Raw genomic sequence first — 26,294 nt, 5'->3', positions numbered from 1 at the left:
ATTTGAGTCGGTCAGGAGGAATAATCAGCTTGGGACTGCAACAATCGTTGGCAGAATCACCAAGCCACACATGAAAGGCTACCGGGCCCTCAAGCCAGGGAAATGTGTCTTTATTCAGATGACACGTACAATGTAGTGTCACTGAGTCCACACAACATCCTCAAATCCCTAGAGCAGAGAGAATTAGGTGCCTCGAAGGAATCAACCGCCAAATGGCGGGACTCCTCAACGACGGTTCTTTTTCTTTTTGCGCTGGGAATGCTTGAGCCTCGAAAGCTTTCTTTTCTGCAGAAGCGAGCGTTTAGGTTTCCTTTTGACCATCAATTTGTTTTCAATCATGGGACCGGCAATGTCAACCTCAGCGTCCTCCGGAACAGCAGGCATGGCCTGGACCACCTTAGATTCGTGTTCCGTTTCTGAGGATGTGTTCTTGGTAGGCGAGGGGCTATCATCTGGATCCTCTCTGCGTTTGGTTCTCACTATCAAGACATCATCATCACACTTCCCCCTGGGCTTCTTCTCCTTCCACCTCACCAGGCTGCATTCGTCCTCATCCGATTCAAAAGAAAACGGAGGTGTCATCAGTGCAACATCGGATCTTTCGTCATCACTTCCGTTTGCATCGATATCAATATTGGCGTCGGCGCCGATATTCCGTTCCACCTCGAATGAATCGTCATCAAAGGCATGGCTTAGGTCGTCGCATACCTCGAATGCCCCAGGCTCAAGCGCCTGGGCACTGTAAAACGGTAACTCCTTTTCCAAAGATTGGTCTGAGACCGCCAGTTTATTGTCAGTCGGATCCAATGGATGGGTGTTCAGGCCAAGCAAAGTAAGAGAGTCAGCGATTATCGAGCCGCTGGACATGAAATTTTCTGAGAAGAGAAGCAGGGAAGTATTATCAATACAACTCTCAAAGTCATCCTCGGGAGTCTCAGGGACCACCTCCGGAGCGAGCTTGGGTACCTCTTGGCTCTGAACCAAGGTCGAATCATCGATCCAGAATATGTAGTCGTCTTCCAATTTGTGGACCAAGAAGTCGGCGAATTCGTCGCGAGAAACCCGAGATTGTTTTTTTAGCGAAGTTGGGTTCGTGACACAAATCGGCTCCGAATCCTCCTTGACAACTTTAGCAGACTTCAATTCTTTAGGATCGGTGCATTTGGAACGACTCCGATGTCTCTTAAACGATGCGGAAGCGGAAAGGGTGTTGGCATGTCTTGCGGCATGGTTGAGATTGTGTATGAAGGAAACAAATCTGTCGGAGAGAAGTTTGAATCTCGATTTTCTTGGGCTCAAGGGAGCCTCGCTCTGCAAGACTTCGATCATGAGTAGGTGTCAGAGAACCTATTCGAAACTTTGTAGTGCTAGTAGGGGTGTATCTATTTTTTGGTGTTGAATCTAAAACAGATAAAGAAAAGAGTTGTTGGAATTAAGGTTCAAACACGGGCTGACCATCCATATATATAGCGCTGAGTCTTTTTGAGTATGCTCATGACCAGGCAAGTTTGTAGTCGGCAAAGCGAGAAGACATCGGTGAATGACCAAGGCACCATGATCTAGACCCTTCATTTGGTCATGTCCTGACTTTTGTGATTAACGTATGCATTTAACTATGTACATTGATGCTTCGCAAGTTTCAGTAGTACTCAGAGATTGGTCTCGTTCAAACCTTACCCTACTGCTTTACCACATCTCGCAAAGTTCCAAAACTTAAAACATCCTCTATCCGGTCGCTTCCGCTAAAAAGCATGCTGAGTCTATCAATGCCACAACCCCACCCGCCGGTGGGAGGCAAGCCATACTCCATTGTCTTCACGTAGTTCCAGTCAGGAATCAAAGACTCATTGTCATTGAAGTCTGCTTTGTAGCCTTGTTGTTGTTTAAATTTATCTTCTTGTGCATATGGTGAGTTTTCCTCTTCATATGCGTTCACGTACTCCATTCCGTTGATAAATAACTCGAAACGCTGCAGGATCTCGTACTCACGGTCTTTGTAAGTAATTTTGCTAGATTTCGCTAGTGGAGACATTTCTGCAGGCTGGTTGTATACAAACACTGGGGTGTTTTTGTGAACATGGCTCATGCTCTCTAGGTAGACCTCAGACAATTTGTTCAATAGGGCAGACGGTTGCTTTTGCTCCGGTACTGATAACCCGATGACCTTGAAGTATTCGATGAGATTTTGGGAGCTGAGCACAGCGGGCATTTCTACTTTGGTCTTCTCTTCAATCGTTGGAATAAACTCATATTTTGGAAACTCTCCCTTACCAAGAGATGCATATAACTTAAGTGGTTCTCTTGTGACCTCCAACAATGGCGATTGTTGCTCCAACTGAGTGAAAATAGCACCAAACAAGCTCTCTGTCATTTGCATCAACTCTGGCAAAGTAGTGAATGAGCGGTAAAACTCACAAGTGGTGAATTCTGGGTTGTGGGTCGAATCCACACCCTCATTGCGGAAATTGGGGCCAATCTCGAACACCTTCTCGAACCCGGCAATGACAAGTCTCTTAAGCCATAGCTCAGGAGCTACTCGAAGCTGTAACTTTTGACCAGAAACAGCCTTCAGAGCCGAATAGAAAGGCTCGGCGTTAGCACCGGTACCTGCGCCTGAGAGTAAAGGGGTCTGTACTTCCAAAAATTTGTCCGCTATGAGGTGGTTTCTAATGGCCTGTGTTACAATAGACTTTACCATGAGTCTTTCTCTCAGAGCAGGATTGACGAGGTAGTTCATGACACGGTCCGAGTTAATGAGTTTACGATCGCTCACTTTATCGGGTAAAGTGGTGGATTTCAAGCACGGGCTCACAATCTTGATTGGCGTCAGTAGTTGTAGACTAAGTTCACCCACCTTGGTTTGAAATGGCCGGCCCACGCACGAAATATAATCATGCGCTCTAATTAAAGCATGTAACCTATCAAACTCCAGTGGCAGCAAGCCCATTTGTTTATTGGAAGCGTAAATCTGGACTCTTTCTCCATCCTGGACCAAATCCACAAAGTAAAGAGCCTTTCCGGCTTTTCTCACCGATAGAACACGGCCTTCTAGCTGATAGTTCGATTGTAAACAACGGCCAGGAAGATCCAGAAATTTATAATTATGGTATTTCTGTACGAATTGAGGTATTCTTGTGAGTTTTGCGTCTGATCTAACGGAACTCAAAGGGGGGTAAAACGGGGCAGATTCCGCAGAAATTTCATTCTTTCTGGCCTCGAATCGATGTACCTCGGTCGAATTGAAACGAATACCTCGAAGACGAAGAGTCTTGTTGAACGAGAGACGGACGTGGTGCATTTGGTCAGTTTTGGTGAGGTGAAATGTGGAGCACAGCATATATCCGACAATGTTCCAAGACCATGCTTGGAGAAAAACGGATTCTGCAAAGTTTTCGTTTCAATTTTTTTTTGTCTCTTCCTATATCCTTCTTTATGATTATTGAGGTTGATTTATCTAGGTTATTGACTTGGCATTGTGTTCAGACAAACAGGAATTATAAGAGACCAGATTAAGATTTGGGGCTTGAGGGTCTGAAGATATTTCTGGCTAGAAAGAAGATCACAAAATTATTTGGCATTGAAAATTACGCTGAAAAACGATTCCACTCCCCATTGTCCAGTCTGTAGCACTACTGAAGACTTATCAAGTAACGATGGAGCGTTACGTTTGATATAAAGGTCCAAATCTACGCAATGAATAATTTCAATAAAGTAGTCTCAGGCCATCGGATACCAGTTTGCCTCGCCCAGAATTTGCTCATCGTTGACCCCCAAGCCAAACCAGCAGACCACAAAACCAAAAAGCTTCTAGTTGGCAGCACTGGGAACATACCTGTACAGGTGCTGGATGTGGCAAAAACAGCTTGCCCGAACAAAAAGTGCACATTCACAACCACTGCAGTAGCCTATTTTGCGCCTCAAGGCATCGCACCTCAGAATTGTGGAAGCCCTCGGACAATTTAGCCGCGCCAGTTTGACACATTTTCACGCGGCGCGGTCTAAATAGGAAATACCATAACTCCAACAATGGGCACGAATTTTAAAGCACAATGCGGAAAAAGTGCGCGAAAAAGAAGAAATTCAAGCATATTTTTGATGCTGGATATTGTTGTCCCCTGGATCTTCCGTTTGCGCTCAAAAACGCCCCGAAATCAGCCGAATGCAAGTGTTTCGGCTGGATCAATGGAAGGCCGTTTTGTGCGACGCAGTTCATACTGGATGCTGTGTGCACCCACACTGCCCGTTCTTGACTGAGAGGAAAGTAAATACAGCTTCCGAAATATTTGCCAGGACAATTTTACAGTAGCGAATTTTTGAATTGCCGATGTAGAGCTGCGCTTTCGTTTTGTTGGCTTCAGCAAAATTCCACCTCGTAGGCCCCATTTTTACTGCATTTTCCAACTCTTAAGCGTATGCCCGTGCCCAGTATTTATTTATGCCCAAGGCGGTATATGGCCGATTGGAATTGGACTTGTCCCAACTGGAATGAGACATCTGGCTCAGCAGTAATCGGGACATTTATTGCAAAACGTCGGATCCGTTCTCGCCGAAACAATTATTCTATAATTCTGTTCGCAAAATTCTTTTCGCGTTCTCCCTCCCCTACTCTTCTCGTCCTCTTGGTCGTGTTATTCTTTGTGTCGCACCTCCATATACCTACCCCAAACGCTCCCCTCTAAACAGTACTCCTACGTTTTTTCGCCCACTGATCCAACGGTTTCTTTGCCCAAAAGCACCCTCCACGCCTCTTGACCCCTGGCTCTGTATCTTATAGCACCCGCTCCAGAACATAGACGCCCCCGAAGTGTCGCAATGAAAAAAATCTGGAGCAAAAACGGCAGATCCAGGCCCAAAACAAAGGCCGGCGACGACGACGCCTCCTTGGCGCCCTCGGAAGCAGATCTGGCACACGTTCCGCATCTCCGCTCGTTGATTCTCCCAGATTATGACGCCAGGCAATCCAAACACGCGTGGGTGAATGCTACATTGAATGCTCTGTCCCGAGAGTTCTCCGAAGCTCAGCTCAAGCTCTTCCGGCTTGAGTTGCGCGGATCGCACTTGTACTTTTTCCGCCCTCCGCCACTGGTCGATGCTCGTCTGTTCAAATTGGACACTTTTGGTGACCTTCCGCGGGCGGATCCATCCGCTTCGGTTAGTAAACTCAGCTTGGATATTTCAAACAGTAGCTCTTCCACCATGGGCATTTCTTCTCCCGTGCTGTTTGCAGGCGACACTTCAACGATTTACAATGCTTCGGATATGGAATCCTTGCGGATCCGCCCGCCGCACTCCGCCGGTTCTCTGTCGTCTCACATCACATTGTCGACCCCATCTGGAGAAACCAACAATTACACAGATACCATTACATATTTCTCCCCAGACGTGCCGCATCCAGACTTGAAGTTCGATGAGACTCTGGGCAAATTCGCGTCGTCTTCACCACTCGAAGCTTTGGTCCACTTCTACCTCTTCGCAGACTCAAAAACCCATGAAGCTCCACTCAAGTCACTCCTTTGCGTGATGCCAATGATGTCCAATTTTGTTGCTATTTTGAGACTCCTTCACTTGTTTGTGTTGGCGCTCTACGAAGACAAGTTTGGTGAGCAGACATCTAGGGTTGTACCAACAAGGAGAGTTCTTAAGTTGTTTAGTCACCTCGATACCCATTTCAGCGGATTTTTTTTGAAAGCAGATACTGCGTCATATTTGCTCAAATTTCTTGACCCTTTTGCTCGCAATGGCCCTGCTGAATTGAGTGACCAAATCGCCAAATTCAAATCGGATATGTTACTTAGACAAGAGCTGCTTCTCACACTTGTGAACTCATCTGCACTCAACTCGTACTCAAGCTCCACTCAAGATCCACTCGTAGAGTTGAACTCTACGGTATTTTTGAACGATATCGGCTTGTTCGAGTTCGCGGAGGCTATCACAGAAATTGACTTGACATTTTTCAAGAGTTGGAGCTCGAGCAAAGATAAATCACTATTACTCACAACTTCTATTTTGGAATCATCTCCGGGTGATATCCTCTACAAGAAGAATCCACTCATTTTCAGCAACAATAAGCATGTTCACTACCTTTCCCGACTTTTAGTGAATCATCTATTTCTTGAGTCTTATAATATGACCGCTGAGTTACGTGCCCGCATATTAGAGAAATGGATCGACCTTGGATGTCTCTTAGACAAATTGGGTAACATGTCGCTGTGGCTAGGTATCTCTTCGGTCATTTTATCGCAGCCTGTTTTGAGACTCACTTCCGTCTGGAGACATGTGTCAGAAGACTACATAGCTCTCATCAGAAAAGATTGGTCTCTGGTTCTCTTTGAGCTCGATAGAAGGCATTTAGCCACTCCTTTTGAGTCGGTGACATTTGGCTCGTCCTCTGGAACAGACGTGCAGACAACTTTCAAGGACTCTTTCCACATCATGGCTCCAAGAGGTCTCGGAAAAATTTATCCAAAAAGTCGAATCATTCCTTACTTTGGTGATCTCTTGGTTAACAACTCTACGCTGGCTTCAATAGACGAGCTTGACTCCGTCTGGAAGAAGATTGACTACTCGTTTGAGAGGTGGAACGAATATCTTGACTCTTTGAAAGATTCTGATGATCTCATTTCCTATAATCAACGAATTCTTAGACATTATGACGCAAGCGGATTCATTTTCTCGAATCAAAGCTTAAATCAAGTGTTATGCCTTGGCGTTAAAAATGACTTGGCCAATTTGGTGCCACAAGGTCTCGATACGGATGTTCCCAGTAATAATGGCACACACAAATTCGCTCCCGAAGAACTCTCTGCGAAACTACATAGGCTCGTTGGTCTAAATTGTGACTCGATAAACCTAGAGACGATCATGAAATATTCTTTGAATTTGGAGTGTTCACCACCAGAGAACTATGTCAAGAGTCCAGATTCTCAGTCTAGAAATAACCCCGGTTCTACTCTCCCAGAGTCTCTATGTAGCTACAACGATGCTTCGGACAGTGACAACATATCCTTATACTCCTCGCGATTGTCTGGAACAAAAGCAGAGGACAAGTTGCCTCTATTCAACACAAATGTCTTCAAGGTCGACTTTGACAAATATGACCCATTCAATGGTGCTCCTGATCCCTCCGATATAAATGTCGATAAAGAGTTAATACTTACGACTAGCAACTTGAGCATTGATGCCGATAGTTCGATTATTGATGAATTGGGCAAAATGGGCGACGTTCTTAATGATGATGAGCCACATAGCGGATTGGGAATTGATGTTGATAATATACTCAACTATGAAAAATTCAAGGAATTTTCGTTAGAGGACCTCACAGATTCAAAGGAGGATGAATGGGCAAACAACAGTGATACGAAGCACAATTCTATACGCTCTCAACTGGCCTCTGAAGTTTTAGCGCATGTCACCAGATATTTACCAAGATCTTCCTCGATTGATCGTCTTATTGATCTAATGATTCTTGATCCTCGCTATTTTGACGATAGTCAATTCTTTGAGCTTTCGGAGTATAGATCAGTGTTCATGTTGAACTACAGCACGTTCATTACTACTAAAGATTTGCTCCTGCGTTTGGCGCATAGGTTTGTCCACTCTGGAAATGCTGTCATTTCAGTTATGAAAAAGCAGTACATGTTGAAAAACAAGAAGTTTGATCCTGCAACTTTTGGTACCTATCCAAACTGGGAGTTTGACAAAGAAGTCAATTTAACAATGTTGGGCAAGGTTGACTACAAATTGTTGCTTAAAATTCAGACAAATATCTTGAAAGTTTTGATAGTTCTCATCAATAACTTTTTTGGCAGCTTCCTCAACGACTTGGCGAATAAAAGGGTAATGATCAAGCTTCTCAAACTCTACAGCAACGAGATTTTGCAGTGGTACAATTCGAGCAAAATCGATAGCGATTTAGATAAATCTTTTGAAAGTTTGGTCTCGTTCTACAAACGGTTGAAGAAGGTTTTCGTTATGAAGACGTACCGTCCTTTCCTTCCTCCTAAGATTGACACTATACTCTTGCAAAGCTTCAAATTTACCAGCACAGTATCAGAGGTGCCTATCAATCGCAATTTGCCAAGTCACAAGAACGTACAGAAGATTGAAAAGTTCCTTAATAAATTCAATGAGTTGGTAGCTTCCTTCTACAAAGGAATTACTCCTCAAAATTGGTTTACATTCTACAAAATCCTCGAAAATCTGTACGAGAACGGCACATTGTTAAATTACAAATCACAGTCTTACGACGTTTCCGAGGACAAATTGACTATCAGCAACGTCTACGATTATCTCTTCACTTTGTTCGACTCAACTAAGGATGACCTTGTCTTTGTGAAATTGCCACTCATATTGCAGACTTTGCTCTCCTTGTTTTCAAAATTTAAAAGTTATTTGTTGATACAATTGTGTGACCCCTTGGTGAGTGAGACAGAAAGGTTAGACCGCATGAAAACTTTGTTGATTATGGCAAAGATCTGTAAAATAAAAATGAGAGACCTTCCTTTTGTTTTAGAAGGAAACTCTGGGCCGATCCCATCTTTTATCGAGTCAGCTATTGTGAACGCTATTTACTCACCACAAAGCCGATATTTTGCGAAGCAGTGGGTGAAGGCTGCTCTGCTCTTGAACTTTGGAGAGGAAAATCTTTCATCAAAAAAGTTTGACTCGTTGGATGCCTTACTTCCAACAAATATCACCTCATCCGATTTGATAAGCTCAGACGAGCCTTTGCTCCCATGTATTGGCTGGATCGTTGAGAATATGTTAGACATGAACAGTTGTCCTTCGTATCATGGAACTCTCATTAACTTTAACAAGAGATACATTTTGTTTAGGTTCATCAAAGAACTCATCGTTGAAGACACTAAGGAATATGCGGAAATTCAAACAGAATCGAAAGAATTTGATTTCTTGTTTCTGTTGAATGAGAATTTGTCGCATATGAATAACGTGACCTACGATGTGAACGAAATCTATCCAAAAGGATTTTTTGAAACGATCATCAAGAATCAGTATGCTCTTATTGCAACTGAAGCTCAACGGATGAGCACAAGACAAGCAAAGGTTTCAACCGAGCAAACTTCTGTATCAAGTTCGAAGTCTCTTTCAAAAAAGATTTCAAACTCAAGTTTACGGAGACAATCATTGAACTTCAAAGCCAGCGCGTCTCTGAAGTTCAGACTTGGAGGGCTCTTCACTAAACCCAAGGGCCTCGGCCTGGGCAGTAGTAGCGACAGAGTTGTTAGTGTCAGAGAGCTTCCTGATTGTCAGACTTTGGTAGATCCAAAGCAGAAGCCTGTCCTTGTCATTCCGTTGAAGGACCGTAAGATTTTTCCCGTTTATCTACTTCCAGCATGCTTCAAGATCGATACTGAAAACTCGAATGATATATGTTTCCTACAAGCTGCAAGTGAGGCTGATGCTCAAGACTGGCTTAGGAAGCTTAACTATGCAAACAGACACTGGTTCTACTCCCGTTCTATTAACTCCAAACAGAACCACTCCAACACTACGTTTGGTGTGCCTCTTGATCTAGTTTGTGCTAGAGATGGCTCGTATGTGCCCCTTGTGTTGACTTGTATCTTCAACATTTTAGAAGCTGAGGGTTTGAAGGATGTGGGAATCTACCGTATCGGTACATCTCTTAGTGAGCTCAACAACCTCAAGCAGGAGATTGACAAGACTGGCACAATAAACATTCAGGACCGTGGTTTTGATGTGCATGCTCTCACTAGTTGTGTGAAGCTGTACTTCAGGGAGTTGCCTGACGCTATTTTGACTGATGATGTTATAGAATCAATTCAGCCATTCAAGCGCACTCAAAAAGATCAGGAGGGATTTGAGGAGAATGAAGTCCAAGCTTACAAATCATTTTTGTCGAAACTTCCGCTCATTAATTATTGCACTCTCAAGGCGTTGATAGAACATCTCAACAAAGTGTACCAAAACCGCGAGCACAACAAAATGAACTCGTCCAACTTGGCTACTGTTATCGGCCCAGCTCTTACCGAAGCAAGCAATTTGGACTCTCTAATTAATAACTTTGGACTCATGAATTACATCCTTGAACAGTTGATTGAGCACTATGAAGCTATCTTCTGTTAGACCCACTTACTACTTGATACATATACGTGATTAAATATATTTCATGAAATATTATATACAAGTTCATTATCTAGTGTCTTTTAATGAAGTTTTGGTTCTTGGATCTGGAACGTTTTTCTGCTTTGTCCACCTTGTTCTTCAATTTCTCCTTCTCAGCGCTTTCTCTCATCTTGGTGTTGTATTGGGTCCACCACTCACCAAGTGTACTTGGAGGTGGCTTGGCACCTTCAACAGGCACTGGTTTTTCGATTTGAGGAATGTTGACCATCTTTCTGAAGACTTTGTTACGCAAAACCATTGACTGGACAATGGAAAACAAGGAGTTGGCAGCGAAGTACACAAGCACAGCGGCGTCCATGTTGTATGTGATGAAAATAGACAAAAATGGAAGATAAGTCAAAATTTTCTTCATGAGCGGGTTCATTGCTTGAGCACCAGTTTCACCACCTAATCTGATCATTCCGGTCACAACGCAAGCAGACAAAATCTGCAAGCCCAAGTATGGGTCTACGGTAGCCAAATTCTCGAACCAGAGCGCACCTTGAGTCGTGAAGCCCTCTACAGGAATACTAGCCATGGCTCTGGTAGCCTGGAAGAAACCGTAAGCAATGGGAAGCTGCAACAATGGGAAGAAACCATGGCTTGTTTTGATGTTGTGCTCCTTCATGAGCGTTCTTCTCTCCGTCAAGGCCTTGACTCTCTCCTTGGAATCCCCACCCTTGACAGCCTCCATGCATTTGTCCAACTGAGGCTTGATCTTGCTCATTTTGGCCATGTTGGCAGAAGATTTCACATACAAAGGAAACATCAAAGCTCTCACGGCAATCGTAGAACAAGCAATGGTAGCCCACCATGGCAAACCAGAGTACACATGGACGTACTCGAGTAAGTTGCAAATGGCTGATGTAGGGCCCCAACCCTCACCCAAACCAACAGACGCCAAGTATCCGATCTGGTCGGAGTGCAAGTCACTAGCTGTAGATGCCAAAGTGGCCGGATCAACGAGATTGGACATGTCGGTTTGAATCTCTGAAGCAGGTTGGGTAGAGTTCCATCTGACGGTCTGGAGACCCGCAGGAGCAGCGCAACGAAGTGGTAGAATGGCCGATACTTTTGGTACTGTGCGGCGGAACGCAGCAGAGCCCGAAAAACGGGTGATTCCTACCTTGAACATGGATATAGGTGGAGGTAGTAGGGATGGAGATTTTTCACGTACTGGATATAGCGTAGATAAGTGAGGGAGTAGGACTGGAGGACAGAAATATTTCGTGAGTAGTAATTTTGTGAGTAGTAATTCTGAATTCTGTGAATAGTGAATTTGTGGTATGTGTGCGTTTTTGTTTTATTTTTTCAATTTTATTTTGGTCTCTCCAGTGACTCTGATAATGAGTTTGTTGTTAAGTTCATTCGATCAAGCTTTAGCTCACTCTCAGAAGTCCGAGAAGATACAATTACAATAGTTATCAAATATTTCTGAGAGAATAGTTTATGACTATTGAGAAAGAAATTGTTTGTTTGATATAGTCGCGGACTCGTTGTTCATTTCTTCTGCCCAGCGCTGACATTGACCGTCTGATAATAGTAGCTTGTATCATAGTGAACTTCCGCCGGAAACATGCAACTGTTGGGTCCTCCGGAATTTGCGCGGCTCTAAATTCATTTTCATTGTGAAATTTCATATCGATTTTGTAGTTCATTGTCTCTTCATCCGTTTTCATCTGTCCTTCTCTTCAAAGTAGAATACCAACTTTGGTCAGAACGCTTCAAACAATTCAATTTTGAGAATATCAGATAAAAAAAACATTTCCAACTGCAAAAGCTCTTCCTTTCCAATTATTTGACTCATTTCTCATTTGCTCGCCAGCATCGCATTATACCCCAGATTCATATTCATTCATACCTCTACTAGATATCATATATAGCCACAACTAAACTTGTACATAGCTGGGATCAAAGCTCTCACATTTTTCATGCCCATCGATATCTAATTAGCAGATATACACACACACTCGCACACTGGCAATGTCATTCCGCCTTCTACGAAACTCAATCTCTCGAACTTCTGCGCTACGGCGTCCAAACTCGGGTAGAGATGAACATTTATGTCAACTTTTGACACAAAACTTGCATTTGCATTCCTCTGCGAGGATATTCACCGCCCAAGTAAGCCCAACTCAGGCAGATCGGGAAATGATACAACTAATGAACCGAAACGCACCTCAGAAAGAGATCTTCCAGCACATTGCCGCCAATGCAAGTCATTCGCTATCCTCTGAACTAATAGAAGACTTCATGGTTTCTCTCCTCAAGCAAAATAACTTGAATGCAGTTGCCATAGTAGCACATCTTGCAATCGATGCTAAAGAAGCAGGGCAAACTGCATTTTCGAACCAGTTTTGGTCTCTCTTAGCTTCCAATGCAAGTTCCATGTGCAATCATTCAGCTTGTCTGTTGGTTTATCACGAGGTAGTAGAACCAATGGCTAAATATACTGATGGAACAAAGTCGTCGTTCTACGAGAATGAGCACGTTCCTTTTCTCCTCATGCCTACTGCGTTAGAGAGTTTGGCCATAGTTTTTGCCAAAAATGGAAACCATGCGGCAATTGAGGGTCTTTGGCAATACTTCAAGCGCTTCTACTCGTACATGGGCAACAAGTCCACCTACAAGGCACTTCAAATTCTTCTTATAGAGGCCTATGCAAAGAGAGGTGATCTTGATAATGCCTTGGAAAGGTTTTGCGATTTTGCCATGAAATTTAGAGGACATGGACTGATTGTCGATTCCGAACATCACGACAAAGCACTACAGAAGGCTGTCAAAACAAATTCAGATAGACGCAACCGAATCATTGCAAAAGAATCAAAAAAATATGAAAGATCTAATTCCACCAGCGGTGAAGACAGCTCCAGAGGTTTTGACATTGTCTACAACAAATACACTCTATTGGGTGAAAAGTATAGTGCAATAATTGACGGTGATTTGAAAGTGGCTGACCTTCCTGTGTTCTACGAGTTGTTGGATTCCCATCTCCGGAATATCACCACGAAAACGGGTGGGCCCTCGTTCAAAGAGATTAACTTCTTGATAAGAAAATCACACCACTCTTTGGGGAAATTCGTCATACGAAGTCTCTGTGATCAAGGAAAAATTTTCGAAGCATTCCATGTTTTGAAAAGTATGATCATCACCTATGATTATATTCTGAGGAACCCTGACTGTAACTACTCTCCAGAGTACCTCGCTATCCTCAGAAGCATTTGCAATGACTGGAGGTCTTCCGACAAATCAATTTCCACCGAGGACAAAGCCTTCTTGCAAAGTGTGTTCAATCTGTATCTCAAAATCTGTAACGACGTTTTAATTTCGTCTTGTTACTCGACATATGTTCAAGCTCTTCTTTCTGTTGATTGCGTTTCACAGCAGGAGATCATTTTTGAAGTGTCTAAGTTGAATACCCAGAAAAGAGTCATTCCCCTATTGGATGGATTAGCGTATGAGAAGGCCATCAGTTTGGGAGTCCCTGAAGAACTCATAGAGCGTGAAAGCTAGCTTTTTTTAAATTATTTGTATATACTAACTCAACATCAATCATTTCTTGGGGGTTTTATCACATGTATCTTCACGTCGTCGCTATCTCCAAGATCTCCGACCGTCGAAATATCTTGAGGTGTAATAAAAATGGACTGTGCTGTAGAGTCTCTTAACTCATGTAGTAAAAGACGAATGGCAATTGTTCTGTTCACAGAATCCATAAAAACATCGAATTCGTCTAGGCCACAAACTCTTGGCTTCATGACTTTCCAGATACTGAGCAAAAAGGCAATCTGAGTAAAACTTTTTTCTCCACCAGAGAGTGACAGAACTGCTCTGGTGTCTTTGTCATCTTTTGTCTGAACTTCGGTGATGACTCGTTTGTTGGCAAAGTCAAACTCTAGCTTGCCTTTGAAACCACGAAGAGCCAAGGATTGCTCAAAGGACAGTTTAGCACGGGTGAGTTTCTCTTTGATTGTGATGTTCAAATTTTCAAAGCGGAAATTGAGGTCATTCTCAAGAGTAATTCGGGCATCATTTAGTTCTATCAAACTTTCTTCGCATTTGTCTTTAATGGCCTTACTTTCGAGAACCTCATTCTGAATTTCCTCAAATGTTTTCGAGTTGTTCTTTTCTGCCTCATCGATTGCTTTCTTAATCCCTCTAAACTCCTCTTCTATGGAAGATGTTGTGTCTGTTTCTTTGATGGAGACTTCTGATCGATCACATCTCTCTTGAGCTAGCTGACGAAGGCGTTCCTGTGATTCCTTGTTCTGGGCGTTGGCTGTCTCATGCTCTTGTATCTTCTTCTCTATCTCAGATTGCTTTTTATGCAATCGATCAAGGTCAACCAATAACTCTGCTTTGAGTTCTGTGAGCAGATCTTTCCGCTCTGTGACTTGGGCTGCCTTTCTTGCAGCATTTTCTTCGTGCTCTTTTGCCTCCTCGACTCGGGCTTTGCGAGATTTCAAGACGTTTTTCTTATCACTATATTGAGTCATGAGTTCTGAGAACATGCCTTGCTTAGCTTGAATCTGCTTCTTGCATAGCTCAATCTGAGTAGTCAAACTTTCAATTCTACCTGAATCGCCCTCTTCACCTAGAACACGTTCCGCCGCAAAAATTTGATCATTTATCTCTTTGATGTGGCCTTTTCTCTTTTTGAGCTCGTCCTCCAATGCTCTTTTAGCCTCGTACTCTTTCTGCTTCAAAATTGTCCGCTCCCTCCTGAGGTTTGCTTCATTTTGACTTGCCTCTTTGAGCTCCTCCGCGAGTGAGCCTAATGAAACTTTACCTGCAAGTTTCGGGAGGTCTCTAGAGTATAATACTGGATCTCTTGTCATATACTCGTCTCCACGAGAGATCCGGGTTCCGGAGCGTCTGTCATTCAAACAGTAGGCCCTGCCGATTGATTGACATCCAGCAGCTTGCTCTGCCTCAGTAAGGGTTTTACAAATTGCAGATTCCTCCACTGATGCAGCATCGATAAGCGTAAACTTGACGTCTTCATTCTGGATGTCAAGTGCATCAAGAATTGTGTCGTACCCGGTATCATTATCTTTGTAATTGAATCTTTCAAATTTACGGACAATAATTCTTTTGACTATTTTTTTTTGGCGCATGAACTGGGTCAAGAGACGTCTGTCGTTTTCATTGTAAACCACATAGGAGTCAAGCGTGTTTTGTAAGGCGGCATTAATTAAGTCGTTGTATTCTTTGTAATCCGACTTCACAGATACATAGTATCCAAGAGGTCCAATAGGCTTTTTGTGCCAACGGGTCTCATTCTCTATATCCCTCATGAGAAATTTAATGTTCAAACCAAAAGCTGCGTAAGAATCATTCTTGGCTCTTTCTAGACCTTTAAACTTATCTTCTAGAGACATTTTGACTTTTTTCAGCTCCTCGTATTCGCGATTAAGGGCTTCTAGCTCGGGACTAGTACCGCTTAGAGCATGGAGCTTATCTTGAATTTCATCTCTTTTTTGAATCATTTGCTCTAATTGTTGCTTCAACATAGAAAGGCGCTGGCTCATTGCCTCTCGTGATCCGCCATTTGCCTCATCGATCTTTTTTTGCTCATTAACAATAGCCTGCTCGTGCTCTTCGACTTGTGTCTCGAGCTCTGCGATTTCATTTTTATAATTCACCAACTCTGATCGAACAATCAGAGCCTCTTTAGCAGTTTCGTCACACTCCGCCCCAGCAGCTTGTAACTCTGCTGTGGCTTTTGACAAGTCGTCTAGAGCCTCTTTTTCCTTCTGACCAATGTTTTCCGATTCCGTGTCAACAGAAGTCGTTTTCTCTGCATTTTTCTCAATCAGGGCAAGCACTTCTGTCTTCTCAACTTCCAAAGCCTTGATCTCAGAGTCCTCCCATTTGATTTTGCGCCCCACGACATCTACGTTGAACCAATAAATTTTTCCGTTAATCTTCTCAAGCTGCTGACGCAAGTTGTGGGAATGCTTGAACTTCTTGTAACCACGCTCACACTCTGCATACTTTTTGCAAGCTTCATCGTAGTATTGCTTTGCCGATGCCTGGCGAGTCTGCAAATTGAGAATATTCCTGGAAGCTTCCTGGTAGTTCTGAATGATAGATTGGATGTTTGTGCCCTCACTGAAATATGTAAACCTGCTCTTCTCGGTGCTGCTAGCAATGAATTCACGTGCCTTATCTTGGGACAAAAAAGATAGCGGATTATTGACAACAATGAGGAATTTCTGGAGTATCTCGTCTAGCGTTTTCTTTTTGTTGGATACGGTCGTTCCATTCTCACTACGGATGTAATATGCATTTACACCATCTCGAGTAAACTTTCTTTCCACCACAATTGTATCGCCAAAAGTTCCTGGTTCGTAAGCATCGAGGCCGCTGTTGCTCAATTCGACAATTACACGGGCCATTGATTTTCCATCCTTAATAAGACTCTTGATAGACAGACCACGACTTGTATCGTTAGCCTTTGCACCTAGGCCAACAGAAAGCCCAGTTAAAATGGCACTTTTTCCAGATCCATTTCTACCCACAATGAAATTCATTTGCGGACCAAAGTCGAGTTCAAAATGGTCATGGCACATGAAGTTCTTGAGGACCAACTTCTTGATGAATCCAGCCCTGACCCCTGGTCCTGGGGAATCTTCTTCATCACTTTCATCGCTATCGTCATCACCAATATGATAGCGCTTTTGTGATAGTAGTTGCGACATGTATTGATCCGCAGATTGGCCCAGCTGTTGTTAGTAAGAATTCCAAGAATAGAAGATAGAAGTAACATAGTGAGATACAGTAAGAAAGAAAAATTGAAATGTGTTTCAATTGTCGAATCGATTGGGTCGGTTGCATGCACCATTCGATCATAGGTTTGGAATCACGTCTTTTGAACACATACATTGACAGAATAGGGCCGTTTTTTCGGATTTGTGGAGCCACTATCGCCATTAGAGGCCGGTGGAGACTCTACAAAAGCCTCATTTTCGGACTCTTCCGAGTTGGAAGATGTCGTCATGCGCTATGCCTTTTGTTTAGGTGGATCAATAATACACAGTGGTCATCGCGCTTCAACAATGGGGTTTCTAGAAAACAGATAAGAAAATCGAGAGTTGAAAAAAATCATTTCAAAATTGAACTAAGATGAAAAAAACATGACTCAGCTCGCAGATATTTTCAAATGTATTATCATTGTCTCTTTTACCGTTAGAAAACGTTTTGGTAGTTGGTGGGACACTTGTGAACCTAGATCTTGACTGACATAGCGTCTCCAATCCAAAATTGTGCAAACACTGAAAGTCAGTGTGCGATTTCCACCCTGCACTTTTTTTTGTTTAGGGCTGTTTTTTCCGCCATTTCATGCGTTTATTGAGCCGCATCATTGGAGCTTTCACCTGTGTGTTCGGTATGTCCTGCCTAACCATGGTGAAGTGAAACTGACAAAAGCTAATTCATCAAAACATGACCCCGCCCAAAATGGGCAATATGGGGGCAGCAAAGTGTTCTTAGCGTTCATTAATATGCTTCAATATTTTTGTATTTGTTGTAGCATGTTCGGTATTGTATGCTCCAACCTTCTTTAGTGAACGGTTGTCACCGAACCACGGCTAATCCTTGGCAACGTCTTTTGACAGTTTTGCATATGCTTCGTATTGTATTGGCAGCTTCTGCTCGTGTGAGTGGTACAAGACCGGATCAATACCCCTATTCGTTCCACTTGTTACCGCATCAAATTGCCTTATGGTCAATGGAGCCAGTCTGATCCCATCCCAACGATTGGTTGGAAGCCCTCCGGCGGTTGTTCCCTGCAACATAGTTTTTTCGACAAGAAAGGCAAAATAGGCCCGAGTTTCGAGTTTCGGGTTTAAAAAAACATACATTAGAGAATTTCAAACATTCGGTCGGGATTCTGAATCAAATTCCGACTCGCTTCATTGGATTTTTAGAGCTTGTTCTTTAGTTTAGCTATCTCTGACCTGTATGCATCATCGCATTTTCATTTTAATGCACTCTTCCGCTCATTTAGGAAAGGTGATTACAATCCATCTGCAGTATATGCGTTCGGGGCTGCAAATTGAGATAAGGACATCCCCGTACGGCTTCTTTGGCGAACAGAACTCAAACATATAAATTTGTAGCGATTCCCACCTCAATTGCCTTTGATCCAACACTCACACTGCTCTCTTTCTCTGGAACATTGTGATTGGTCACATATCTGCTTTCTTTTTTCTTACTTTTCTTATCGTTATTCATTACACCCAACTTCGACCCAATGAGACTTTCTGGTGCTGCTGCCTCGTTGGCATTTTTCATGGCAGCTTCTGCCCTGCCAATCTCTATGTTCAACTCCAAAAGAGATTACCCTCCCGTTATCTCCCCAAAAGTTTTCGTGATCAATATGTTTGAGTACGAAGCAAAGCCTTGGTTGAAGGCCATGGATTTCCCTAACAACGTCACGACCCCAGGCTTATCTCCATTATATCCAGATATTTACTGTAATGAGGAATTTTCTGTATGTGAAATGACCACTGGCGAAGGTGAGATCAATGCTTCCGGTTCAATGACTGCCTTGGGTTTGTCTCCAATGTTCAACCTCACCCAAACTTACTTCTTGATTTCCGGAATCGGTGGTGGTGAGCCTCAATTTACCACCATGGGTTCGGTGACTTTTGCCAAATACGCAGTTCAAGTTGCTTTGCAATACCAGGTCTCATACCAAGAGTTCATCACCACAAACAAAAACTGGACTTCTGGCTACTGGGGCTATGGTGTCTCCGACCCTTGGACGTACCCTGCCAATGTCTATGGAACTGAGGTTTTTGAGCTCAATGAGAGCTTGAGAGACCGTGCTGTTGAGTTGGCAGAAACAGTTGATTTGGACAATGGTACTGACCAGAACGCTGTGAACAGATTGTTGTACGATCAAGATGCTGCGCGCGCACTTCCTGCTGTTGTGAAGTGTGATGTTCTCACCTCCGACAACTATTTCACTGGTAACGTTTTGGGCGACTACTTCTCGGCCTATGCATCTATGATGACAAACGGAACTGCTCAATACTGTTCTACTGCTCAGGAAGACAATGCCTCTTTGGAGGCCCTTACTAGATTGTCTCAAGCAGGCCTTGTCGATTTCGCAAGAGTTGTGGTCATGAGAACTATCTCTGATTTCACACGCCCTCCTCCATCAAGAGCAAACGATACTGTTGCATGGTTCAATGATCCTCAAAGTGGAGGAGCTTCTGCAGCTTTTGCTAACTTGCCAATTGCAGGCATGCCCTTCGTCGAAGATGTTTTGAACAATTGGGATACCATTTACCTGACTGGAGAAACATACGCTCCAAAGAACTACATCGGCGATCTCTTTGCTACCCTTGGTGGCGAACCAAACTTCGGAAAGACTTCTTTCGAAGTTGCTTAGATACCTTATAGATACTAAACATGTATTTACGACCTCATTATTACGTCAATCATTCATAATTAACATTTATTATAGTATTATAGTTGGCAAACGGAATTGCAAATCTCGCAATGACTTACTTAGAAAGTATCTTTCTTATCGATGCTTTCGTCAGTAGCATGGTATGAGGGGTCCACATCGACCTCAGGACTTGGATTGTGATAATGTCTCTCAACCTTGTCCAAGGCAGTGAATGGAGTACCCTTGATTCTCGAATATAAGTATAAAGCGCCAATTCTGCAAGCGCAACACATCAATGTGAACAAAACACCACCAACGAAAGTGATGACGAAAGCTCCAAATGGACCCCAGTCCTCGGAATTATAAAGACCGTTCCAGATGAGGAGAAGCTTTCCACCCTCTTTAGCGGAATGGTAGTAGATTGTACCAAAGACGAACACAGCCAAAAGGGAAGCAAGACCACCAACCATTACATCAAATCCTTGAAGGTACCAGAACCAGTCGTCACTCAAACCAAGGAAGATGGAAGGAATGATGGCAGCAGAAACCAAGTCAGCAATCAAATAAATTTGCAAGATGTTGTTTGCAACCTTGACAGCCAACACAATAGTTGGAATCATGACCAAGACAACCAAGCCTCTGACGTAAATCATCTTCAATTTGTTACGGAACAAGTCATTGGAGATGGTGGAAACCATAGCACTCTGCAAGGAGTCAAATGTACAGGTTGACAAACAAATGACGAAGGCCAAAACGAAGCCAACAACCCAGCCAGGCATGGTGTTAAGAAGAATGTAGAACGAGTTTGCACCATTTTCAGCGTCTGCAACACCGACATAACCAGCCCAAACAGCCAAGAAACCGGTGGTACCAACAAGAGTACAGATGGCAAAGGTCACAAAGGCAGCAATAGAAGTTCCGATCCAAAGATCTCTGTTCGACTTACTGGCGAAGGTACGGAGCCAGAATCCAGACATGAAACAATCGTTGGTGATGATGGCAACTGGCAAGATGTACATCAATTGCCATCCAAGCAAGTTGGCATCGAGCAAACCCGAAGGGCCGATGAGAGACTTGTCGATTTCAATCTTGGTACCCATGGCAATAGAGCAGATGATGATCAACACAATCACAACTGCACCTTGGAAGTTATCAGTGATGAAACTGACACGGAAGCCACCAAACGAAGTGTAAATTGTAGTGACCGCACACTCAACAATCACAGCACCCAAAGCGCTCATACCAGTCAAGGTCTCAACGGCAGATCTCAATGCACTGAGCTCTCCGATCATGAACAAAAACATGGTAAGGCAGGTGAAGAAAGAAAGATAGAGACAGGTGACAATTCCAAATCTTTGTCTGACCCACTCGGTCAAGATGAATCCCTCAGGACATCTCTTACGAATAGCAGGACCGACAGCTGCAAAACCGACAATAGGAATGGCACCAGAAATGGTGTACACCAACAAACCTTGCAAACCAGCAATGTTTCCAATTTGTGCATAAGTTGTCAATATACCACATCCCATAGCTTACATGTTAGTAAATTAGTTAACAATACCGAACGACGGGTATTGTTTGGACTGTGATCTGTTCATACAGATGTTGGATCTGAACTTTCTCAAACGCTTGAAAAAAAAAAAGAAAAAGTATTTAAATTTTTCTCCTTAATGCACAATGTGGAAAATTCAGAGATGTCTGATAAGGGAACCATCCAAGTGACGTATTCCTTATCGCTATAGAGAGTCTCAAAAGATAATTCTCCAGATAGCATCACTGCTGATAATCTACATGCACAACATAGCTTCCTCACGCAAGTACAAACTTGATCGAGTCCAAACGGTTTATCTCAGCTGCCCCATTTTCATGTGAAAAGAGGGCCGCACCCGCTAGCACGTTGCACCACCAAAAATAGGAATCTGTAACGTTGAAAATAAAGTAACATACCTGAAGCGACGAAGTTAACGGCCAAGGCAAGACCGCCTTGAGTTCCGTTACTCGACAAAAAGTTGTCTTTGGTAGCAAATCTCCATGCAAGAAGCAATCCCGTCACGAGAAGCATCGCATAGGACATATATATGATGGCGTTATAGCCGGCAGTGGAAATCACACCCATGTCTATTTAATGAATATGATTATTACAGGGTTCAAGTGAACGGCGGACCATCACACTTATATATGTCTCGAAGCGATGATCATCTGAAAATTGCCTGCACAGACGTGCATGATGCGCTTACAGGGACGTTTCGAAAACTAAGATGTGTAGTATCAGGGGACGTGCAAATAAAGACCATTTCGGAGAAAATGGGGCATTTTACAAGAATTCATGCGAAAGCCGTACAATTTCACGCCAGATTCATCCCGGAGGACTGTACATTTAGAGATGTGGGACGTTTGATGCAAGGCTGAGCCTGCAGATCTGAAAATGTCTCGTTTATGAGCCGTTTAATGAATAACGTAGCCACACGAAAATTCTTGTAATTAAGAAAAGGTAGCGAAAAGAGAGTATTTGATAGGAATTTTCTGCGGTAAACGGTTACTAACTATTCATTTTCCCCTATTGATTCTACGGAAAAGCATATATTTGCCCGTGACGCAGTTCCACTATTAATGCATGTCAAATTTTTGCCTACTCTGCGGCTTATATGTCTTCTAAGTTTTTTCAAATAAATAGGACTAAGGCTCCCAACCCGATTTCTCCCTAAAGTCCGAATGTCTAAATGCCTTTGATCTCCAACGACTACAGTTCTCCGTTGTGATAGATTATCAAACTAGTCTTCCCTTGATCTGGTGACAACTACATCGTTTGAGTTCTGTCTGATTCGTACATTAGACTTTATTTTTACTTGACTGTTGTTGTAGTGGTACCTGTTCCGTGGGTATGCAATTCGATAGCACCTGTATTGAATATTCTTCCACGAAGAACAAGAAGTTAATTGAGGCTTGGCTGCATATTGACGAAGAAAGGATGACTTCTCGATACATGGGGAGGGCGGCCCCATTCCAATGGTTTCTTTTGGCTAGACAAAAAGTGCTAACCTTCTTCCTCTAGAATCTTCTTGATGCTCATTAAGATGTCCAAGGCAAATTTATGGTCGTCCTGCTGAGCCAATCCGCTCACAGTGAGAGCTCCCCATACGCCATCGACGTTACTAATACGGATTGGGACCGAGCCTCCATGGGTAGCGTACTCTTTACTATCGACGAAAAGGGCCTCTTCAACAGACTTTCCCGCACTTTTTATGGCAAGTTTACGACCAATGAAGTACGAGGATTTGCCGAACCGAAAGACGGTTCTCTTCTTTCTACTCACCCAATTGTCGTTATCGATACTGGTACCATCTTTTGATACGGCATGGAAGTAAACCTGGCCGCTGATGGAAGAGATATCTATAACAACGGGAGATTGCAATTTTTGCGCAGCATCCATTGCTAAGTTACCGATTTTCCATGCCACCAGGGAATTTACATATGGTAAGGTCACAGGAGAGCCTTCAAACAGCTCGAGCTCCTTGAGTTGCTGCAAGAGAGAGTCTTTGCTTGCAGTGGAAGTGCTTGATGTTGTTTCGTTGTGGATTTTATCAATTGCCGAATCCATGATGTGGTTTTTCTGGAGATGTTGGTGGTTGCAATTTAGGATTGGGGGTTCCTTATATATTTACTGAGACCCTGTATAGTAGAATAGCACTATAGGGGTCTAGAGTCCACTTCGGTAAGGACATAGAAGAGAATTACGATTTGAGTTGATTTTTCTATGATGTAGATGATAGAAATTTTGTCGTTGAATTATTGCTGTTTTTAAACGAGCTCTCTGTGTCCAATCGTAAAGAAAAGAAAGCAAATCTACGGAACAGTGGCTGCAAAATACAAACTATAAATCACGACCAATTTAGAATATTATCCGTTTCATCGCTTCTAGTGCCTTTTTGGGTCATATTTGGTTAAGAGCGTTTCCACGGCTCACATCGGTCCATCTCAGATGTTAATCCGAATCAGCGTGGGGGTTCCTATTCAGAGTTTCAAGATCTCACAACGCGACCGCCAACTATGCATTCAGAAAAACTAGACAAGACAATGAAATTAAAAAAAAAATTGAAAAGAGCTCAAAAAACATTCAAGCAATGGTCAATTCGAAATCTTCAAATTTACTCACTTCTCAACTTCTGATCCTCTTCTGATTGGTACATAGTGATTTATGGAACTGGTGTGATGAGCGCTGCATATACTCGTCTCATTGGGACCTCTTATCTATACTCTTAAACGTGGTAGTCTTCGGATATCTACTAGGGTGCTTATTTGGAAATCAATCTTTGATTTAAAGACATTCTTCCAAATCTTGCAACAAGAATTTGGCTTTTGTACCGAATCTCTGTCTCTAGAGTGTAATTCCGTACTCTTTTGCTCGCCCATTTCGTCTCGTGTACGGCTTTAACGATCTCTGTCGGCTAAGCCAGATCTGCTACATTACAGGTCTAAATTTCAACAAATTGCTTCTCTAAAGCGACACTTTCCTTATCGAACTTTTTAGATTCTAACGTCATGTTGTCGCCGGAAGTCTCAACAAATAAACGGCTCTTGCAGTGTGCCAGTGCCGTATTCTGGTGTCTCTTGTCGGGAGGTCCCATTTTTGGTTTTGCCGCTTTGAAGCCTGTGCTTATCAAGGAAAAGGTCTATGAATTCGTTTGTGATATCTCCATCAATGGTACCGTGTCTGCTGCTGATACTTGGGGTAGATTCGTGATGGATCCATCGAAGTTCTCTGGTGTGACTGCGACCGCGTTGGGAAGCTTGGTCGATATTTCCAAAGCGAGCCTGGCTAAATGTACCGACCAGGACTTGAAATTGAATATGATGTTCACTGTAGGCGCCATGGTCACCAATGTCTCTGCATTGGCCATCGGCAGTTGCTTGGACAATTACGGTCCAAAGGTTTGTGGTCTCATCGGAGCATTTTTTCTCTACCTCGCGTGTTTCGTTTTCATTTACGGCAAAGAAATCACAGCTCAGTTCCCTATTTTGGACCCCTACCTAATTGGGTACGCCTCTATGGCTCTTGGTGGACCATTTGCCTACATGTCATCTTTCCAATTGTCCAATGCATTCCCAGAAAAGAGTGGTACTATACTTGCAATTATTACAGGTGCATTTGATGCTTCCTCTGCCGTGTTTTTGGTGTACCGCGTCTTTTACAAGGCTTCGAATGATAGCTTCACTCTCGACAAATTCTTCAAATTGTACTTGGCTGTGCCAGTATTTATTACTGTCGCTCAAATCTTCTGGATGCCATCAGATTCATACAAGACTGGTCCAGAAACGACTTTGTGCTCTGATGACGCTGCAGAATTGACCCATAGCTCCGCTACTGAAAATGACGCATTATTGGCTCGCGAAGAGGACATCAATCATGCCCCTGCACGCCGCGACTCGATCGGCGATGCTTTGAAGCAGCCTTACGCTTCAGAAGGAGAAGAGTTTTTGGTCCAACACTCAGGGGGTATCTTTGGTATCTTGCATGGATACTCTGCTCATTACCAAATTTTGACCCCATGGTTCTTTTTGATGTGTTTCTTTAGCACAATCCAAATGCTTAGGTTGAACTACTTTGTGGCCACCATCGGAACTCAATACTCATACATGTTGAACTCGCTTTCGCAAAGTCTTGTTTTGAACCGGATTTTCGACATTTTCTTGCCTCTTGGTGGCATTGTTGCTATCCCATTCATCGGTTTGTTTTTGGATTACTGCTCTACCGTCGCGGTGTTGACCGTTTTGTTGGGTGTTTCTCTTCTGATTGGTGTTCTTGGACTCATTCCTAATTTCTACACTGGAATCATGAACATTTCGTTGTTCGTAGTGTATCGCCCATTTTTCTATACCGCCATTTCTGATTTCTGTGCCAAGGTGTTCGGTTTCGATACGTTTGGTACTGTTTATGGCTCCATCATCTGCATCTCGGGTGTCGTCAACTACTTCCAATCCACTTTGGACAAGCTCACGCATACCACTTTCAAGATGAACCCGCTTCCAATCAATGCAATGTTGGTTTCTGTCACCGCAGTAATTGGTGTTATGACAGTTGGCTTTGTAAAGAAGCAAGCTGAGGTATACAAGACCAGAGTCCATGCTCACCACGGCGCTTAGGCCATAAGAGTTTAGAAGTTGGATCAGAAACAAGAAAGTAACCTGAGATAGACAAATCTCATCGAAAACCGTTTGTTTCTATTTTACCTACACTCACTCACATAGACATCTCAAGCATCAAAGACATAGATATAATTTACAAGAATACTATTCCAAAAACAGGAAACTTATCCTCTAGTCCTAAAAATTTTGACGCTATCTTATTTTTGAGTCTGTAATCTCATAAACCCTCCATGCTCGTGATCCAAGTATTCACAACTCAAATTACCTTTATCGCGGCCGGCATAGAACACCCCTCCACCAAGTCCACCTACAACCTCTTCACATCTAGAAACACAATGAAGCCTGTTGTCTCCACGGGAAAAGCGTACTTCTGTACGGTCTTATCGGCATTTGCCGTCGTCATCTTGTCTGTGATTGGCTACCTCTTTAAGATCGGTCACGAGTCCATGATGGGTTCTATCAACGATCCGGAAGATGGAGACCAGGTGGCTCAGACCATCTTCGGCGCAGTCTTCGTGTACTTGGGATTCTTTGTTTTCTGTGGTTTGCAGGCCTACTTGATCCAGAGACAAAGCAGAATCCGTTTGTAGCTGGAGTAGCCGAG

The 26,294-nt window shown here is 43.2% G+C and overlaps 11 protein-coding genes across 11 annotated transcripts; 5 read left to right on the top strand and 6 right to left on the bottom strand.

The window, feature by feature from the left end:
• Window positions 1-225: 225 nt before the first annotated feature.
• Window positions 226-1,329, bottom strand: PUMCH_002277 (uncharacterized protein; the record flags this gene model as incomplete). The annotated part of the gene is made up of 1 exon (XM_063021291.1): window positions 226-1,329. The coding sequence occupies one exon, from the start codon at window positions 1,327-1,329 to the stop codon at window positions 226-228; it is 1,104 nt and encodes a 367-aa protein (XP_062877361.1).
• Window positions 1,330-1,678: 349 nt separating this feature from the next.
• PUMCH_002276 (uncharacterized protein) lies at window positions 1,679-3,337 on the bottom strand (the record flags this gene model as incomplete). The annotated part of the gene is made up of 1 exon (XM_063021290.1): window positions 1,679-3,337. One exon carries the CDS (start codon window positions 3,335-3,337, stop codon window positions 1,679-1,681), a length of 1,659 nt encoding a protein of 552 aa, XP_062877360.1.
• Window positions 3,338-4,812: 1,475 nt separating this feature from the next.
• PUMCH_002275 (uncharacterized protein) lies at window positions 4,813-10,104 on the top strand (the record flags this gene model as incomplete). Its single annotated transcript, XM_063021289.1, has 1 exon — window positions 4,813-10,104. One exon carries the CDS (start codon window positions 4,813-4,815, stop codon window positions 10,102-10,104), a length of 5,292 nt encoding a protein of 1,763 aa, XP_062877359.1.
• Window positions 10,105-10,174: 70 nt separating this feature from the next.
• Window positions 10,175-11,278, bottom strand: PUMCH_002274 (uncharacterized protein; the record flags this gene model as incomplete). The annotated part of the gene is made up of 1 exon (XM_063021288.1): window positions 10,175-11,278. The coding sequence occupies one exon, from the start codon at window positions 11,276-11,278 to the stop codon at window positions 10,175-10,177; it is 1,104 nt and encodes a 367-aa protein (XP_062877358.1).
• An 848-nt stretch (window positions 11,279-12,126) lies between these two features.
• On the top strand, window positions 12,127-13,656 carry PUMCH_002273 (uncharacterized protein; the record flags this gene model as incomplete). The annotated part of the gene is made up of 1 exon (XM_063021287.1): window positions 12,127-13,656. The coding sequence occupies one exon, from the start codon at window positions 12,127-12,129 to the stop codon at window positions 13,654-13,656; it is 1,530 nt and encodes a 509-aa protein (XP_062877357.1).
• Window positions 13,657-13,691: 35 nt separating this feature from the next.
• Window positions 13,692-16,847, bottom strand: PUMCH_002272 (uncharacterized protein; the record flags this gene model as incomplete). Its single annotated transcript, XM_063021286.1, has 1 exon — window positions 13,692-16,847. The coding sequence occupies one exon, from the start codon at window positions 16,845-16,847 to the stop codon at window positions 13,692-13,694; it is 3,156 nt and encodes a 1,051-aa protein (XP_062877356.1).
• A 1,553-nt stretch (window positions 16,848-18,400) lies between these two features.
• Window positions 18,401-19,546, top strand: PUMCH_002271 (uncharacterized protein; the record flags this gene model as incomplete). Its single annotated transcript, XM_063021285.1, has 1 exon — window positions 18,401-19,546. The coding sequence occupies one exon, from the start codon at window positions 18,401-18,403 to the stop codon at window positions 19,544-19,546; it is 1,146 nt and encodes a 381-aa protein (XP_062877355.1).
• Window positions 19,547-21,410: 1,864 nt separating this feature from the next.
• Window positions 21,411-21,662, bottom strand: PUMCH_002270 (uncharacterized protein; the record flags this gene model as incomplete). The annotated part of the gene is made up of 1 exon (XM_063021284.1): window positions 21,411-21,662. One exon carries the CDS (start codon window positions 21,660-21,662, stop codon window positions 21,411-21,413), a length of 252 nt encoding a protein of 83 aa, XP_062877354.1.
• Window positions 21,663-22,580: 918 nt separating this feature from the next.
• On the bottom strand, window positions 22,581-23,144 carry PUMCH_002269 (uncharacterized protein; the record flags this gene model as incomplete). The annotated part of the gene is made up of 1 exon (XM_063021283.1): window positions 22,581-23,144. The coding sequence occupies one exon, from the start codon at window positions 23,142-23,144 to the stop codon at window positions 22,581-22,583; it is 564 nt and encodes a 187-aa protein (XP_062877353.1).
• A 941-nt stretch (window positions 23,145-24,085) lies between these two features.
• PUMCH_002268 (uncharacterized protein) lies at window positions 24,086-25,687 on the top strand (the record flags this gene model as incomplete). The annotated part of the gene is made up of 1 exon (XM_063021282.1): window positions 24,086-25,687. One exon carries the CDS (start codon window positions 24,086-24,088, stop codon window positions 25,685-25,687), a length of 1,602 nt encoding a protein of 533 aa, XP_062877352.1.
• A 338-nt stretch (window positions 25,688-26,025) lies between these two features.
• On the top strand, window positions 26,026-26,280 carry PUMCH_002267 (uncharacterized protein; the record flags this gene model as incomplete). Its single annotated transcript, XM_063021281.1, has 1 exon — window positions 26,026-26,280. One exon carries the CDS (start codon window positions 26,026-26,028, stop codon window positions 26,278-26,280), a length of 255 nt encoding a protein of 84 aa, XP_062877351.1.
• Window positions 26,281-26,294: the final 14 nt, after the last annotated feature.

This window comes from Australozyma saopauloensis, chromosome 3, assembly GCF_035610405.1.
Source record: "Australozyma saopauloensis chromosome 3, complete sequence".
NCBI lineage: Eukaryota > Fungi > Ascomycota > Pichiomycetes > Serinales > Metschnikowiaceae > Australozyma > Australozyma saopauloensis.
Note: the sequence above shows the minus strand (reverse complement) of the source record. Positions and strands in the feature narration are given on the sequence as shown.